Raw genomic sequence first — 19225 nt, 5'->3', positions numbered from 1 at the left:
ATTTCTTTATATTCATTGTTTGAAAAAATAATCTAAACTGCCATTACCTCAAAATAACAATGAATATCGAATTAAAAAAAAATTAGAGTTTGATATTGACTAAAACAATAATATTGTTCAATAATAAAAATTTTACCGTGAATATTATCTTACATTAGGGAAAAAGTAATCCTACAAAAAATAACCTTATCAATCAACTTTAACCTAAAAGAAAACTCTACTTATAAATGAAAAACTGATGTTAAATCAAATATAGTCCACTATAATAATGTTGAGACAGCTATATATTAATTAATAATACTCAATTCCATCACTATATATACATAAAGAGACACAAATAAAAAGTCTAAAAAAACTTGTAAATATAAAAAAGAAAAAAAATCAAATCAAATCAAATTTACACTTTTTATATAAATTTTGTAACATCTATCAATAATAGTATTCGAAATGTTAGCACCTATACAAAGATAAATTAGTTTGAAGTTATCAGCCGAATTTGTTGGTTTTCGTAGGATTTTTCTTAAGATAAGTGGTTGTACCATAAACCAAATTGTATCTAAGGATATCTTCTTTTTTTATGAAATGGTCGGCAAAGTTATCAGAAAATGAGTCCTCATAATTCTCAAATGTGTTTAATTTTGAGTTACAGATCATAAAAAAACATTTTATACCATAAAAAAAAATGCATTTTATGTCTTATTTACTTGAATGGATTCGGAGGAGGGTGATTAAATAAATTTGAGAGGATTTAAAAGTAAATTTGTTTTATTGTTTATTTGAATGGATTTGGAAATAAGTGAAGTGAATTTGAAACTAAAGTTTGTGAGAATTAATGTAAGATTTGATTTATGTGACAAATTAAAAAAATTTACTTTCAAAATCTACTCTCACTTACCTCCATTCTTACTCAAATAAACAACGAAAGAATTTTGTTTTCAAATCCTTCCAAATTCACTCCATCACTCTCCTTCCAAATCCGCGAATAAGGCATTAATCTCGTATCGTGTGCTGCAATTTATAGACACAACCTATGAACCCAGTTACCGTATTGGCATGCGCTGGTATGAATTTTGTTTATTCTGCTATAATCTTTTATTGTTATATTACAATCTTCTTTGTCGTAAAAATTCGGTTTTAGTTACTTTAAAATTTGTTGTCCTCGTAATTTTGAAAAAATATAATTTTTGTTACTTTCAAACTATTTAAACAGTACTTCATTAAATTTCAAAAAGATTCAATTTAGCAACATAATTTATTGAGTGACGACTTATAACTTTAAGAACTATATATATTTTAATTTCAATAGTTTCATGCTCTTGCCTCTCCAAACAAGCTAAAATAGATATGGGCTTTAGGTGATCAAATTTCGGCTTCCTTTATGCACCTCCAAAATTTCTGTGTGCACTTCTTCATTGCATATGAATGTTCAAAGTTACCTTTTTTTAAAGCCTTTACACTGTGAAAACTGTTATCAGGTATTAGGAAGTTTTTCGGTTATCTACTTTGAAGAAGGCATTTTGAAAAAAAAAAAAATTATACTAGCAAAATGAGAATTCCAAAATTTACAAATTATAATCTAGAATAAAATTTTAATTATTCCATATTGTTATTCCAATAACACCTTGAAATATGATTTATTGTAGGTTAAAATTTATTTTGAAATGTTTTTTTTTTCTAAAAAGTGAACATTAAACGATTTTGAAAAGTGATTCACTTTTCGAAGGAACAATAAGACTTTTTTCGATTCTTATTTTGACAATTCAACCATTTCTCGACTCCTCATCAGTCCAATTGCATAAAGTGAGAGGAATCTTTAATCTTCTATTTATCTACCTAATCATATCATATCACATCACACATATATCATAACACATAAACATTCGTGAAACCTAATTATGCAAATTTAAATACAAGAAAACAAAATATATATCATAGTAAATATTAGTCAAAAGATGCTAAAATTATCTGGAGGATCAAGTAGCATTTGTCTCCTTATCTGATTAGTGTTATTCATAATTATGCCACTTTAATATTCTAATACTGAAAGTTTCAGATTGACTAATTAATTAATAATGAGACTCATTCATAATATATAAACAGATATAAATTTTATTTTCTAAATTAATTTTATAATATTAAGTTAAAATTAAAATTAATTTATTAACCAATACGATACAAATTTAATTAGTGTTCCAGTGTTGTTGTGAAAGTTAAAACAGATATGTCTTGAATAATTCATTTCTAATATTATACATAATATATATATTAGCATATTTATATTAACACAAAAGAGATGTCAAATAAAATTCTCTAACCTATGTAATCTGCTGTTATTTTAATGCAATCTAACAAAATAAATAAACAAATCTCACTTTCACATGCATATATATACACACACGTACGACACCTGAAACGAAATATTTAACACGTCCACCAATAAACAAACAAAAAGATAATAATCATGCTTGTTAAACGCTAACAAAAAAGTCAAAAAGGAAAAATAATCAAATAATTAATCTTAGCTTGTTATTGTTCTACACCCATCTTCTCCGACATAGAGCCTTTCCAACTGCTAGCCAAACTCCACTGATCGGAGTTCGCCACCGACGACGGAACACCGTTGCCGCACTTCGCCACCGTCCTCACGCTCTCTATCAACGCCTCGGTCCGCGACTCTTGCGACAGGATCTCTGACAGCTTCTCAGGGCTGATCACCAACTTCACCTTCCAGACCCCACTACTATTGTATCTGGGGACCACTTCTGGTTCCGTGTAGACGTTGATGTTATTGTTGCTTTTGTCACACGTGGACATTCGGTAAGGAGTTAAGGCCACATCGGATAATTGTCGTGTCATGGTCTTTCGGGAAGAAGAAGGATTGAGAGGGAGGAGGTAGTAGACTTGGCCGCCGTGGAGCTCTTCCGCTTTGGGTAGCGGTTCGGCGAAGATGTCGCGGCGGCTCCGGAAGATGCCGTGGCCGGGAAACTCGTTGGTTATGCAGTCCACAGTAATGGGAGAGAAGAGTTCCATGATGCCTCCGTTTGAGGTTACCACCTTCACCATCATGTCTTCGGACATGTTATGGTGAAAGCCTTTGAACACGCAGTTTCCCATAACACGGGTCCAGTTGGATCGGATAAAGAGAAAAAGAAGGAAGAACAGGGGTTTTGGATTGTGTTTGTTGCGGTTAAGGTGGTGTTTTGTTGTGGCTAACGTTAATTAAAAGGGTTTGGTTTTGGAGTGAGGATGTTTCTTGAGGGTTTCTTGTTCATGGTGGGAAAGATGGGTGAATGAAGAAACCGACACAAAAGGACATGAAATCCTTTTCTTCTATGGGTGTGCATTGCTTGGTGGCTATTATTATTAGGAGGCTGGTCCTACTTTGCTTGTTTTATTAGGAAGGAACTAATAACTTAGATATACTATATGATCCTTTTGTTCTACACCTTGTGATCTTCGATTATCATCAAAATTGCATCACAAGGTCAACGATTAGGGATTATGTGTATTCATTAACTTCATAATGTGTCTAAATGCAAAAATAATAGAGTGGGTAACCTATTGATTTTGTTTGAAATCAAATAAAATAATTGAAAAATGATAGCAAAATTAAATATGCAATACTGAAAATCAATATATTATAAGTGGAGGATTTATAAGATTGATGAATACCTAACTTTCAGGTGTATTAATGTTTTTCAAAAGAGAAACTTGATTTCTATGCATATTTTTAAAACTCAACCAATTTCTTAGCTAAAATTTCAAAATATAGGTCTTGATGATTTACAGAACCCCATAATAATCTTCACCGGCAACAGTAACATCTTCGTCCATACATTAATGATTATATATATATATATATATATCAGTAAAAATTGATGATCTACTACGATCCAGCTTACAAGATCAATTTATAGATAGTATTGTAAAAACAATAATTCAAATACTATTAAAATATTGCATTTTATTCTTAATTTTAATTGACAATTGTAACAGAATTTAAATTCTAAAACATACAATACTTATAAATTGGAAACATCCACACCATATATATGAAAACTAAAATAAGATTCCAAAGATGAACTTTCTTAGTCTTTAATTATAGGAATAAGAAAGTGATGATTCCAAAGTTCCTCTCTCTTTCAAATCTCTTTCAGTATGTTGAATAGTTTCAATAGTTTAAAAATCGAAATCAACGATAAATTAAATATATATCTACTTTCTTAAATTTCTAAAAATCTATTAAGAATAAAAAAATTTAAAAAATTTGTGACAAAACTCCAAATTTCAAGATCTCAAATGTAATAATTAAACTAACTATACTTAATGAACAAACCGGAGGTGGTAACATGCTTTTATTTATGTAAAGCAATTAATATTCTTTATTTGCTTAGATAGAAATGAGCTATTTTTGTTGCGTCTTTCAGATCCTTTCATCTATATTTAATGAAAAATGATACTTGTACATATAATTTTTTTATATTTATTTCACATGATTTTTTATTATTTTTTATTTTCTTAAAAAATATTAAACTTTAATTTTTTAATGATTATCTTACTTTGATAAATGAAGTCTAATAACATTTTGTCGTGTCCATTGTAATTGTAATTCTGTAATAACACCTTATGTGCATTTTTATTGGTTGAGCACACCTTTTTTACCATTCATTTCAAACTCCATTTACAGATAAAGTTGTTTCTCTTATATTTTTGTATGTGCTCAGTTCTTTTCTGTCTTTTGTTCATTCTCCTCTTTTTTTACATTATTATAATAACCAACAATAAAACTACCAAAACTTATATAAAAATATATCTACAAACAAAAAGATTCACTTACACTTACTCTTTTAATATTTCTATTTATTTTTTCATTTATTAGGCTATTTTTCACATACACATAATAAACAATATTAGTAGGTAAATTTGCATGTAATAATGCGTTCATTCTTCACTGATCAGAAAATGGTGATTATGGTCAATGGGTGCATTCCTCTTGTGGTTGATATTTGCTTTATAGAAAAGGGACCCACTTTTGACCAGCTGCCATGAAAAGAAGAGTGGGTGGTGCTCTAAAAGTTGATGAATATGTAAAAATTGTAATCAATTAGGGATTCATTTTCATTCATGGAGTTGTTATTTCTTCATTTCACCTTTGCTTTACAAAAGGGGGGCCCATTTTTCACCGACGGACCAAAAAATATAAGTGATTGGTGTAATGGATTTAATATTAAAATGGGATTTTAACATTTCTTAAGTAAAATGATTAATTTTATCTATCTGTAAAAATAAATTAAGAGTTTTTATTATATGGATCATTGAGAGGCTAATTAACTCGTGGGATTAATATATCCAATTAAGTTAACTAATTATATAGAAAATAAAACATTACTATTTGTGATAACTTTATCTACTTGAAATAAAAAATGAAGAAAATTGTGTCATTTAAAAAAAATTTATAATGTACAGGAAAAAGTGTCGTGTGGTTATTTTGGCAGGAGTTGGAAGAAGCTTGGTAAAGGATATGGTGGTTAGGATAAGGGATTACGATTGATAAAGAAAGGTTAACAACATTGATTTTGGGGAGTCAAAATCACACTCTTTGGCGACCAAACTCGACTTCCCACTGTCTCACCAAATAGGCATTACACTATACACTACAAATCTACTATATAAATTTTAGGTTTAATGTTTTTGGAAGATTTTTTTTCCGGTTAAAATCTTAAATAGGTCTTTATTTTATTGGTTATTTTAATTAGACTTTTAATTTTGCAAAATTGAAATAAATATAAGTTTATCATTAAATTTGTTAGAAAGTGGGTTTGTAAGCCTAACTCAACCCCACAAAACCAGCTTGTAAGGTGAGGTTTGCACCTCACTTATACCCAACACCCCCCCTTCATGCCGGAGTATAGACATCTCGTGCGTGATAGTAGAAATTGGGTGGTCCAATAACGGCCCGACAACAGGTGGAATAGAAACAGAAATGCCCACTTAGAACTCGCTAGGATAGGCTTTAACCATGGCTCTGATACCATGTTAGAAAGTGGGTTTGTAAGCCTAACTCAACCCCACAAAACCGGCTTGTAAGGTGAGGTTTGCACCTCACTTATACCCAACAAAATTGGATAAACATTGTTTAAATAATGTGTATATGATATGTTAATTGTTTTTTTATAATAATGTGACATAGTTTATGTGATAATAATATAATGTGATGTGGAATTTTAAAATCTCGTATCACATTATGTTATTACTACATAGAATATGTCACATATTACAAAGAAAATAATCATTATATATGTCACATGTACATTACTTAAACACACACACACACACACACACACACACACATATATATATATATATATATATATATATATATATATATTTTTATTTTTTTTTTCAATTTTTTAAATTAAAGACTCAATTGAAAAAACTAATAAAAAATAAACCTATTTAAAATTCTGGTCTAAAAAAATCTCTCAAAACATTAAACCTAGATCTTATTTTTCCACTCAAGTTTTTTGGCTTAAAATTTCCATGGCCAATCGATTATACTAAGCTTGAAGTTAACATACAACATTAATTTTACAGGATCATTTCCTTATGTTTCCCCTACAACTTTCGGTGATACTTGATTACGATTTGAAACTTGGGTCATAATGATGAAGTACGCTAGATTAAAAAAACACTTAGAATCATATGAATAACCTTTATTCTTTACCTCTATATAGGTCGATCATTTCATTTATGTTCACAACTTTGGACCAACTTTTCAATAAATGACGAAAATGTTACAGATACCACAACTCCAGCACACTTTATGCAAAAAGGTCTAATTTATAGGGCTTTTGGTCATGTCGTTAAAATTATCACAAACTAATTAATTAATTAATTATTTATTAACAAGTTTTTTGTTTTTTTTTGGTGGTCCAATATTCAAAGTGTGAGATTATATACAACACATGATTCCTGATTAATCTAAAGTTTCCTATAAAGGACACTCAATAACGGCTTTAAAATGATGGAGAATTGAAGGAACTTTAATTTTCCTTTATCATTGAATTCGCAACATAATTACCTCAGCATATGGGCTAACTTTTTGTAACGGTTTCAATTGTTGTGAATGCTAAAAATGGCTGTTTGCTAGTTTGTGTTGTTTTTAACTTGAGTCTCAAGAATTTGTTTTCAAGAACAAGCATCAAAATAAATAATAAACCTTTGTAAAAGAATGTTTGTGGATTATCTTTTCATATTTATATTGATAATGAAGTTTAAATTTATATTTAGGTATGAGCGTAATCTTTATTTACTAGATCATTATAAATTTATGTTTAATGTTTAATTTCATTTCTTTTACTTTTTTTCTTTTAAAGAAAATCAAAATTTGTTAGTTTAATATTTATTTTGATCTTTAATTTTGTCAATTTTGTTCAAAAAGTCATCAACTTTTGGCATTCAAAGGTGGTCTCAATTTTTGTAAATTTTATTCAATTTATTATTTTGTATGACGACGTCTACATAGTTAACAACGTAATGAATTATAAATTCTTCATATATGACAACTTAAACGAATAAATATGATGTAAAAACCTGGTAATTGAAAGTGGTCAATCATCATCTTTAACTTCTGACCATCCAAAACCCTAGTAATCATCATAACAACCATCCTATCATCGGACCACCGTGAAAGTTGATAATCATCAGAACCACCAACATGATCCCCTTCAACCTCACAAATCAACGAGCAATACCCACCACAAGCCTGTTCATCTTCATCGAACAACCACAAGCAACTTACATTTGAAAACTCAAACCCAAATCGCAACATTTGTCTTCTCTACACCATCAAACCTACAAAATTAAAAAAAAAATCAAAACCCAAAAATCACAAACCCTAACTCGTAGAAAGCCGCAAATCGCTCCTCCACAATGTGAAGCCTACAAAATAAAAAAAAAAAAAACAGAACTCAAAAATTACAAACCCTAACTCACAAAAAGCCATAAATCACAAGATTTGTCTTCTCTTCCACACCATCAAACCTACCAAATAAAAAAATCATGAACCCTAACTTGTAGAAAGCCCCAAATGGTGAGATTTGTCTTCTGATATGTGTCATCAAACCTGAAAAAAAAAACAGAACCCAAAAATTACAAACCTAACTCACAAAAAGCCCCAAATCGTAAGATTTGTCTTCTGCTCCACTGCATCAAACTTTCAAAAAAAAAATAGAACCCAAATCGTAGTGAGCCACCACATCAAATAAAATCATGAACCAAGCATATGCCGCAACCACTTGCACCTCCATCTTTGAACAACAATCTCCATCACAACAAAATCCTAATTTTATAACAAAAAATGAAATTGCACATGACGATCTCATTAAACAATTGTCACATATGTCGAAAAAGTTACACTCATTCAATAATGGTTCATGTGAATATTGTCATTAACAATTTAGACGACCAAATTGAAAAAAAATAATAAAAAAATTGAGACTACTTTAAATGTTCGAAATAGTCAAAGATCACTTTAAACAAAAATAACCAAATATTAAATTTTTTTCTCATATACTAGCTATGACAAAGTATTTGCTTTGTAAAATATTAGATATTGCTTCCTGTGGTTTGTATATTTTAGCACTGTTTTTCTTTTATCCAAAAACAATTTGATTTTTAGAATTTTAAAGTAATTCATTTTTCTAAAATATATCCTTAATTAATATGTGACTTCTAGTTATACAGGCATCAAGGATTAATTTCTTCAATAAAAAAAATTTTAGTCAAATGCAATACTATTTATTACTTTTACTGAATATATTTTTCTTATGTCCTTTTAAACCCTTTAAACATTTAAAAATATGAAAGAGATGGCGTTGAATATTGTTATAGGATAAGCTATTAGATAGATTTCTAAATAACCAATGAAATGTAATAGATTAACCTAATAAAGATTCACATTTATAAACACATAAGCTTGCATGATAAGTTTATTAAATTTTATAATAATTATCTTCAAAAAATGATAACAGTCATAATTTCTATTTAATTGACAACGTAAAATTGTTTTACACTATTAAATATATAAGGTTTAATATTTATTAAAAATACAATTACAAATTTTCATATTTCGAGGAACTTTGCAAAATCCACTTATAAAAAATTATGAGAAGTTATTTCTCACAATTTTTTTAATATTTATTTTTCACAATATAGTTACTCCTCAAATGTGTTCTCCAGAATAAATTTTCTGAAACAAGGTTTTTGAAACAAAATGTATTTAGAAATGAACATTTTTAAATGATTTTTTTTTCACAAACATATTCCCTCTTTCTCTTTCCTTTTTCATCAGCAGCTATGGTGACAGAGGTGATGGGATATAGTGAGGACTAATATTTTAATCTGTTCTATTAATATGAACTGTGGTTAGTAATATTGGAGGTACAGGAAGCAAAATTCTAGGTTCTACTACTAATATTGGGCGTAGAATCTTCTGTCCAGAGCCCAAAACAAAAAAAAATCCAAATAGATAGTTTGGTCTATCTAAAATCTATTTTTAATATGAAACGGATATCTCAGCGATAGCAAATTAAATGAATTCGATTTGGTTCTACTACTATTAAAATAATTTGTTATTTAAAAAAAAATATATTATGATTTAAAACATATAGCAATATGTTATATTTTACATATCAAATTATTATACGTAAAAATTAAAATAGTTTAAATTTTAAAAACATATGTTTTATATTAATTTTCTTTTTTTGGATTTGAAATTACTTTTAAGGTGGACTGAAATAGTTAGAAGCTCTGATATATGATTAAAATAAATAAAAAAACCGCAACTCGTTTATAGTATTTTTTTTTTTACACGTAAAGGGTTTCGAAATTTGTTATTTTTATTTTATTAATTTTTTTAAAAATATATAATATTTTACTTGTTAGTTTTTATTACCGAATTTTCTTTTCACAGAGCAACAAATTGTAATTACAAAAGATAAATTCCCAATTTATGCGAAGAAGTGTGATTAATTAAGCTAAATGAGACCGCAATACACATTAGAAATGGCGAAGAAATAAATTAAAGAAAAGAAAAGAAAAATAAATAATTATACGTTTTTTGTTCGTTTAATAAATGTTAAACATAATTGAATTTTAAAATTTGTGTGGGTCTTACCCTCTAAATCTTTTGAGTATAATGAACTCCAAAAACAAAATGTAAATGATTGTGACTATCTTTGCTTTTTATACACATTATTGCTTGTTGAATTAATTATGTAAAGTTTGAAACTCCAAATTCTGTACAACAAGATGGATTTTATTCCTAGTTCAAATTATAAATAAACAAATATATATATATATGGTTTACTAATTTACGATAAGAGATTTTTCAGTACATTTTAATAAAGTGTACTAAATTTTAGGTTAAAAAGAATTTCTATTAAAAAAATCAATTTTAAATCTAAGAGTATTTTAATAATTTTAAAATTTAATTTAAAAAAATAGTTATTATATAATTTTTTTTAAAAGATAGTTTTTTAAAATAAAAAATAAAATAAAAGATAATTGTTTTTTAAAATAAAAAATAAATAAAAGATAATATCTAGAATCAGAAATAAGTACAATTTATTTTTATTTTAAATTGAATTTTAAAATTATTAACATAAGATTTAAAGTTGATTTTTTTTAATAGAGATTTTTTTTAATTAAAATTGGATACAAGAACTCTTTATATAAATTAACAAACCATATATATATATATATATATATATATATATGTATATAATATTATGTACGTATTGCAAGGTTTTTCTTTTTTGAAAAAAAAACGGGGTGCTGCTTTCTTTTAATGTTAATAATTTAAGAAAAAAAGATAGATGGCAAATAATGATGAGTGGATAGATCTAGAATTTAATTTTAGTTTCGAATTTTTGTTTTTTTTTTTATATATAGAATTGAGTAGAAAGAAAATATAAAATAGAGAAACAATATTAAAATCAGTTATTTATTATAAAAAAATATGATTTGATGTGGAAATTATCGTATCATGAGGATAAGACACACACATAAGGGAAGGTTGAATACAACGAAGCAGAGGTTCTGTGCTCCCAAAATGATACATTTTTCATGAATGAAACAGCACATGAAAAACGATGATACAGTAAAAAGAGGTTGGTTTTCTTCTTTATTTCAATATTATGTTCAATCTTCTATATAACTTGTGTTGCAATGATTATATTTTATTATCAGATTTTTGTTTCCTTTCCTTTAGAAGGTAACAATAAGTTATGAATACCCAGAAGTTCTGTTATTGGATGTAAAATGGTGGTTGTGACCTTATTACAAATACAATCTATGCATGAAAAGTGTATGAATGCTTTCAACTTTTCATTGATAATTCATTTGACGTCATCTTCATTCGAACATTTGTCATCCTATTTGGAAATTTGAGGTTGTATATCATTTAGAAATACACATAGTATCTCCATAAAGCAATTCCAGATGGCTGGTGGTAACATCAATTCAAGTGAACACATTGATACAACTTTTACCAAAATCTTTGTTGGAGGTTTAGCTTGGGAGACTCAAAGGGACACAGTGAGAAGGTATTTTGAGCAGTTTGGAGAGATTTTAGAGGCTGTTGTTATCACAGATAAGAACACTGGAAGATCCAAGGGTTATGGTTTTGTAAGCCCCATTTTTCCTTTTTCATTCGCATGTCTCTTTTTTTCTCCATTTCAATTTCTACCTGGTTTTTTAAACAATGAGTTGTTTTGTTTTGCATTTTCTTCATAGATCACATTCAAGGATCCTGAGGTAGCAATGAAAGCAGTTCAAAACCCATATCCAATAATTGATGGACGGAAGACAAATTGCAACATTGCATCTATTGGTGCAAACAAGAATCGCAGACAGGCTCCACAACCTGGTCTCAATCTGTCCATTTTCCTTTAACTTTTCCTTTAAATCTTTTACTATTTAGTTATGAATTAAGTGTTAAACATCACAAGTTGTTTATGCTCAAAATAAGAAGAAGAATTCAGAAATAACTTCGCATGGTGGGTGCAGGTCGGTTTATAGAAGCACCTGGTTTATTGGCTTCACCTGTTTATCATGACCCTTTCTCTACATTTTTCAATCAAAACAATGGGCAATACACATTTCCTAATTCAACTTTTGGGTAGAACTTTTGGTCATTTTGCTATTTTGAAGCTCTATTTTATCGCTTTTATTTTACATTCTTTTGATTTTGCTTCTTTGCCTTTTTAGCAGATATATTCAACCTTCACATGACATTATGTACCCGATGGTAGGTGTTAGTGCAATATATGTTTCACACATATAACTCATACCAATAATTTTTTCTGAATGATTGATTATGCACATGTATCTTCTATAACTTTGGCATACTTTTGTCTGCACAATTTTTGTAGAACTGTTATGGAGTACTTGGAGGAGGGCAACAGTTCTCAACTTACTATCCCTACATTGGGCCATCTGAACCTATAGGATTGGTCCATAACACTTACCCTTTTTCTTCTCAGTATGCACACAATATCGAAGCTCAAGGTTTTGGATTCCACCATTATCCCCAAATGATGCATTCTCCAGTTATTCCTAGGCACTATGGCTCACCTGGTATCCTTAGGTTTCCTTCGTCAATGGAAAGACCAACTATTAGTGCAGGTAAAATATATATATATATATATATATATATATATATATATATATATATATATATATATATATATATATATATATATATATATATATATATATATATATTATGTTATTGATATTGTTTCTTCAGTTATCAAATTTAAGCAAGATTGCATTAAAAGGAAGAATCATGTAACAGTTACCAGAACTGCAACAACAAAAAGAGAGATACTAAGAACATGTGCAGATGCTTCACAAACCAGTGAAACAACTTCTGAACAAGATTCTTCAGCTGAATCTTCACATAAATAATCAAATGATGTCTTGAAAGCATAATTACAGAAGAGGCAAAGATACAAGTATGTACTAAGAGAAGTAATCCAATAACTCAAAAAAGAAAGGGTTCATTCAAAGAATGAATTAATGATGTACATTATATTAAGTTTGTCCACTAATTGACCTAATTAATCCTTCCATCATGTTCTCAATATTGAAGACTTGTACTCTTCCTAATAGACAGACTATTTTTCTAAGTAGCTTACAACAATGACACCTTGTTTGTATGAAATGGCAAAGGGCTCATAAGATGTTATTTTATCAACAATGAAAGATATATAAGATACAGAAAACATTTCATGCTCCAACCTTTTTACCTATTTAGTGCTACATAAATCGATTTTTTAAGGAATGGCTATGAACCATAATTACCAACAATTTGAAAGTATAAACTTTCTCTTAAAAGAATTATGCGACAACTGCTGAAGACATAATACCAGCTATTTTTCAGCATCTTTTTGTTATTTTATATTTTCTTTTTGGCTTAATACCTCTATTGGTCCTCTTATTTGTCAATTAATCTCATTTTGGTCCTCAAGTTTGCAACAATATCAATTTAGTCATAATTTTTGTAAAAATGCACAAATTGTACCCCATCCGTTAAGTATTAGCAAACGGTGTTAAGTGAAGTCCATGTATTGCGTTAATAAATGTATTTTTTTTTTAACGTGGCCTATTTGTATTAAAAGAATAATCAGTGATGGCATCAGAATTTGGATTTATCCTTAGGATTCTTGAAACTCTTTCTCCTCTCGAATCACTTTGCAATTCCATTCCTCCATCCCACTCTATTTCATATCCACCATGAATGACCCTTCCTTTTCAATCACCTTTTTCACTTCTTCCATGTATGGCGCATAGTACGGGGGCATCAAAAGAATCCACCTTTTGATAGACCTCCCGTAATCATCAAACAATGCCCAAGTCGATGATTTCGGCGCCGTGCCACGCGTCCCATAGGGTTCTACTTTCCCTCCCTGATAAGCATACACCCCATCTCCGTAGCCATCATCACTGCCTCCGGTGTAGCTGTAGGGAGCAGAGTTGTATAGGGAGGGAGCGGGATTGGGGTTGGGAGGGGCATAATTGGGATGCGTTTGGTGCTGATCGTATGGTGGGAAATAGGGTTGTTGTTGCGGTTGTTGGTATGAAGGGTTTGATTCGAAGGGCGAGTTGAAATTAGGGTTGGAGGAAGAGAGAGCAAAAGAAGGAGGAGCAGTGGGTGGAATAGGATCAGGGATTTTGAGGGTAAGAAGGATGATAGTTGGTGTAATCGGAAGGTGCGTAATTGGGGTGAAAGGAGGTGCACAAGCGTAGAGGTTGTTGGGGTTGGGATCGGAAGGGTTGGGATTGGGGATGAGAAAATTGATAATACGGAGGAACAGACGTGAAATCTCCTTGCTGCATCGTTAACTGCAGCTGGTTAAATTGGGATTAGGATTAGGGTTCTTAAGAAGTGTGAGGTAGAAGATCGTGATGATTGATTGAATTAATCGATTCTAAAGACTCTCTGAGAAGGGTTTGGAAAAGGAGAATAGAATATGTGAAGTGGTTCAAATGAATGCTGTAGAAGTAACTTGGGTGCTGCAATGACCTTCAGTGGGTTGAGGAAAAGAGAAAGAAAGGAATACTGTAAATAAAAAGTTTTGGACTTTAGCATACCTAGGATAAATCCAATTTCTGATGCAACATCACCAATGCTTCTTTTAATCAAAATAGGTCACGTTTAAAAAAACACATCACCACATTATTAATGCAATACGTGGATTTCATTTAACACCGTTTGCTAATACTTAACAGTTTACATTTTTACAAAAATTATGACTAAATTGAGACTGTTGCAAACTTGAGGACCAAAATAAGATTAGTTGACAAATAAAAAGACCAATAGAGGTATTAAACCTTCCTTTTTTGAAAATTTTGCACATGTAAAAGGGGTGGAGTTGGATGGTGAACCAATGTGCCCTTTGGTGATACTATTTGAAGGAAATAATTACTTCTTTTAGAATTACATTAATTATTGTTAACTACTTGGACACTCCGAGTAAATTGAACTATTTAGTATTTCTTTGTATAATGTTTTCATTTTTTATTGTTCATTTTGTTAAACTTGAGCTTAACATAAAATAATTTGTTAAAAAACTAACAAATTAGTTTATAGTTTAAATTGTTAGTTTATTTTAAATTAAACGTGTCTTTAACTACCAACATTTATTGTAAAATATTATAATGGCCATGACATTTTTATGCTGTAAAATTACATTTTACAAAAACAAGCGCACCTGTTGAAGCCAAAATACAGTAGTTAAGCAGTAGAAGTTAGCCAGTATCATATCTAGCCAGCTAAGAAACGCTTTAATTTATGCATGTTAATCTTGAAGACATACTCTTTCAAATAAGTTGAAAACACTGATCGGAACAGTGTAATCACGGAGTCCATGTACATTAATTTCTATGATATATTTTGAAGAAAACAAAAAATGGAAGTAAGATAGAACTACACTAAGAAGCAAATGGCTTAGGGAACTTCATGAGACTCACGAAAAGAGGCTTCCTGCACATATATGCTTTTATTATGGAGTTGCCACATTTTCCTTTGCCTGTGGAGCAATTTCTTCTCCATCAGCAGTTCCAGGTTCACTGCCAGGAACTCCCAAGCTTAGCAGCACTTCCTCCCACTTCTTAGCAGGTCCCTATTTCCAAAACAAATTTACCAAGATTAAAGAGAGAAATATAGTATCATAAGTTTATAATTTTTACTTCTTGTTATGATTTTCTGTGGTTGAGTTGTGAAAATTATTTGAGAATAAAGACTCTGCAATGGCAGTGTAAAACTGGTCTACAGTTAGTTATTAAACTTAATCTATAAAATGTAACACTCAGGTAGTTCTGCCCTCACTCACCTTCCATGAAAGATCTTGAGCCATGCAATTCTTGATCATTTCTGTGAAAGCTGGAGTTCCATAGACTGCAAGGGCCCTTTTGACAGTCTTTGCTATAGCATCCACATCAGCAGCATCCACAGCTTCACACTAGATATTGAAAAATAGAATAATGGTTAGTGCTTAGAACTTCATGTACTAATGGCACACTTGGAGATTATGGACTGATAGAAGATATTACCTCAACATTGAAGGAACCCATCTGAAATCCAGTGAAGCCTTCTTTGACAGTGTCAACTAATCCACCAGTTGAGGCAACAATAGGTACCTAGCACAGTGAAGAATAAAAGTTGAAGAAAAATGTAAAGGCTGGGAAATGTTACTGCTGGAAAGAACACTAGATATGAAGGATTGTCAAAGCAGGGATTATACTGTTCCATAGCGCATAGCTTGTAACTGAATGAGACCACAAGGCTCAAATCTGCTAGGAACCAATATAAAATCAGCACCAGCAATTATCATGTGGGCCAGGGGAACATTGAATTTTGCCACTCCTCTGGCCTTGTCAGGGTATGCTATTTCTAGTTCCTGAAGCTGTTTTTCCATTTGTTTTTTTCCTGTTCCCTAAGACATCAACAAAAAACATCCTTGAATGAGATTTCTTGTTTCTTTTCTTATGTTTGAAGGGTTAAGAAACTGTTTACTTTCTTTCTTTTTCGTTTTATACTTACTAGGGCTACCAGCTGAACATTCTCCTTGATAAATTGAGGAATGGCTTCTGCAAGAATATCGGAACCTTTTTGCTCCTCAAGCCTACCAATGAAACCAATGAGAGGAACATTTCTGACTGGCAACCCAAGTTCTGCTTGGACGGCTTCTTTCGAAAGAGCCTTTGCTTCCGAAACCTAAGAAGGGGAATTCGTTATTTATTCGTTTCTATTATGAGCCATGACACATTTAGAGATACTTTAACTCTTAAAAGAAGTTCCTACTGTTGAAGCATCGTATTTGACGGCTATATACTTGTCAGTGGATGGATTCCACTCCTGAACATCCATGCCATTCACAATTCCAATGAAACGATCTTCAATTTTGCGAAGGATGTTGTCCAGTTCCACACCTTTGTCTGGACCTGACAATAGTTCAATAGCATAGTTTGGACTAACAGTTATCACAAACCATGATTCTATAATTCCAGCTTTCATCCAATTGATTTTCCTTCCAACCACTGGTTTAATATGCCTGCAATATTAGAACAACATGAAGTGGTTAAAATTTTTAGCTGTATCCAATGGTTACAATTCGCAACTTATGAGCAACATACCCATCAATAAAGTCAAAGGAGCTTTTAAATTGGTCAGGGAGGTTTAGAAGTGCATAGTCTGCGAATGCAAATCTTCCTTGGTAAGCAATGTTGTGGATACATAGAGCAACCTGGTAATAGCAACAATCAAAAAGAAAATCTGAATAGCTTGAAAGTTGATCATGCATAAAATAACAAGCCAGTGTGATTTAGACCTACTCGAGCATTCTTATAGATGCCTACTGACTGGTACATCGATTTCAAGTAGCAGGGGATAAGGGCACTGTGCCAATCGTTGGCAATGAAAATTACATCTTCACCTGCAAAAGAAAAATTTAAACATCATGCACAACATATTCTCTGTTGTTGTGAGCTTTGAAGAACTTCATCTATGAACTTAGTCCATACCATATGGTCCAGAGAAATATTTACTGGAATTGAGATTGAGAACTCTCGGTGCTTCCAAAGCTGCCTGGAGATCAATTCAAAGAGAAAAAATAAGGAAAGTAAAAAATAGATGTAGATCAGTTACTATAAACATGTTGCAACTCATGCAACTCTGCAAGTAGCTTCTTGCACTCGGAACTACGTATTACTACTTATAAACATGTTGCAAAGAGAATATTTCCAGTGGCAAACTACATGCATTTCTTATATTCTATTAAAATGTGACACACCGCAATAAAAATGACATGATGCCTAACAATCTGTGAAGCTAGTAGAACAGTGAAACCTCCTCCCAAGTTAAAACGTGTATCTGAGGAAAAAAATACTAGTTTTATTATAATCTTTTCTGGTTGGAAGTAGAAGTTTTCTACTGAAAAGATTACAGAAACAGAAAATATCGAAAGGATACGATATAGAACCTGGCAAAATAGACTAAAACGTAGTTGGTTGTCATCATAATCATCTCCTGTAGTTGGTCCATAAAGTTTGGTTCCGGTTTTTCCCCAGACCTGGAAGTTCACTCACTAATAAGTATCTGATAGGAAAACAGTATGACAGAAAAATTAAGAAATATTCCAACCTTTGCAAGAAACAAAGGGTGATCCACAAAGACACGATCAACTCCCCTCTTATAGCAATGGAAGTAGCGAACCGTTTCAGTTCTGTCCCCTACTTTCAGCTGCAATAAGCAGATCCCAATTGGGTGAAAACCTCTTCTATCAGCACAAAATTGAAAAGTCAAGAACATACCTCAACCACAACACTTGTATCCCAGGCATCTTTGTATTGGTCATAACGTGGCGCGATAGTCATAACTCGATGTCCATAACCCTAGAGAAGGACTAATTAGAGGGAATCTTGCTCTCAAGAACTTCAAATATGTCAATCAATAAAAAAACAACAGTAAGCTTACTGCTAATGCTGGTGGAAGACCTCCAAGAACATCTCCTAACCCACCAGTTTTGCTCCATGGACCCACCTCCGTTCCAACAAAAATCAAATTCATGCCACATATGATTACACCTTTAGGCTTGACATTCTTGCCTTGAAGTCCCTTCCTCTTAGCTTGTACTGAGTTGGTTTTGATTGGGTTCCTGTTAAGTAGCTCATCCACCGGGTTCAAAATTCTCAGTCCATTATGAGTATTGGTGTGCTTTAGAGATTTAAATCCCATTGCCACTGCTTTAGACTCATATGATGCAGTTGGTCCATGTTGGGCATGAGAACTTCCAGAGATCAAGTTACTCGAAGCAGTCAAAGTTGCCATTTTTGGTACCTACTCTGAACAAAAAAAGTTTCTTACTTCCTCAACTGAAATCATCTTGAGGCAACACATTTGTATTCAGTGTTATGAGTTCAAAGCTCTGAGCTTTTTCATATATTCAAGATGGCGGCATCATTGCAATGAAAAGGGAAACCGTGTTTTTTTTTTTAAGATAAAAAATCTTGAATTATTAAGAACAATAGACACTTGAAAAAAGGGCACATCAAACCAGGACCACTGAAAAGAGGGAAGAAAGTGAGAAAAGGAACCAACTAACCAGGCAATGAAGAAACCTGACTGAAGAAGTTTGCTGGAGTTTGAATGACCAAGATG

General features: G+C 31.2%; 3 protein-coding genes across 8 annotated transcripts; 1 reads left to right on the top strand and 2 right to left on the bottom strand.

The window, feature by feature from the left end:
• Window positions 1-2346: 2346 nt before the first annotated feature.
• On the bottom strand, window positions 2347-3384 carry LOC106780343. Its single transcript, XM_014668620.2, has one exon. The coding sequence runs from the start codon at window positions 3112-3114 to the stop codon at window positions 2527-2529; it is 588 nt and encodes a 195-aa protein (XP_014524106.1). The 5' UTR covers window positions 3115-3384; the 3' UTR covers window positions 2347-2526.
• A 7675-nt stretch (window positions 3385-11059) lies between these two features.
• LOC106780346 (RNA-binding protein 38) lies at window positions 11060-16014 on the top strand. Of its 6 annotated transcripts, none has more exons than XM_022776963.1 (7): window positions 11060-11171; window positions 11570-11688; window positions 11797-11929; window positions 12070-12181; window positions 12271-12310; window positions 12435-12687; window positions 12860-13664. In XM_022776963.1, the coding sequence occupies exons 1-7, from the start codon at window positions 11132-11134 to the stop codon at window positions 12970-12972; spliced, it is 810 nt and encodes a 269-aa protein (XP_022632684.1). In that variant the 5' UTR covers window positions 11060-11131; the 3' UTR covers window positions 12973-13664. The 6 variants fall into 6 exon arrangements, with proteins under 6 accessions (XP_022632684.1, XP_022632685.1, XP_022632682.1 ...); XM_022776964.1 differs by having other exon boundaries at window positions 11576-11688; window positions 12860-13657; XM_022776961.1 differs by lacking the exon at window positions 12860-13664 and adding an exon at window positions 15880-16014 and having other exon boundaries at window positions 11069-11171; window positions 11453-11688.
• On the bottom strand, window positions 15576-18895 carry LOC106780356 (granule-bound starch synthase 1, chloroplastic/amyloplastic-like; the record flags this gene model as incomplete). The annotated part of the gene is given in 13 exon segments (NM_001317313.1): window positions 15576-15689; window positions 15900-16028; window positions 16120-16206; window positions 16311-16502; window positions 16610-16783; window positions 16871-17120; window positions 17203-17312; window positions 17401-17501; window positions 17590-17653; window positions 18048-18137; window positions 18209-18307; window positions 18379-18459; window positions 18542-18895. Coding segments are annotated over 13 exon segments (1845 nt in total), but the record flags the coding sequence as incomplete, so codon positions are not given.
• Window positions 18896-19225: the final 330 nt, after the last annotated feature.

Source organism: Vigna radiata, unplaced genomic scaffold (assembly GCF_000741045.1).
Source record: "Vigna radiata var. radiata cultivar VC1973A unplaced genomic scaffold, Vradiata_ver6 scaffold_179, whole genome shotgun sequence".
Taxonomy (NCBI): domain Eukaryota; kingdom Viridiplantae; phylum Streptophyta; class Magnoliopsida; order Fabales; family Fabaceae; genus Vigna; species Vigna radiata.
Note: the sequence above shows the minus strand (reverse complement) of the source record. Positions and strands in the feature narration are given on the sequence as shown.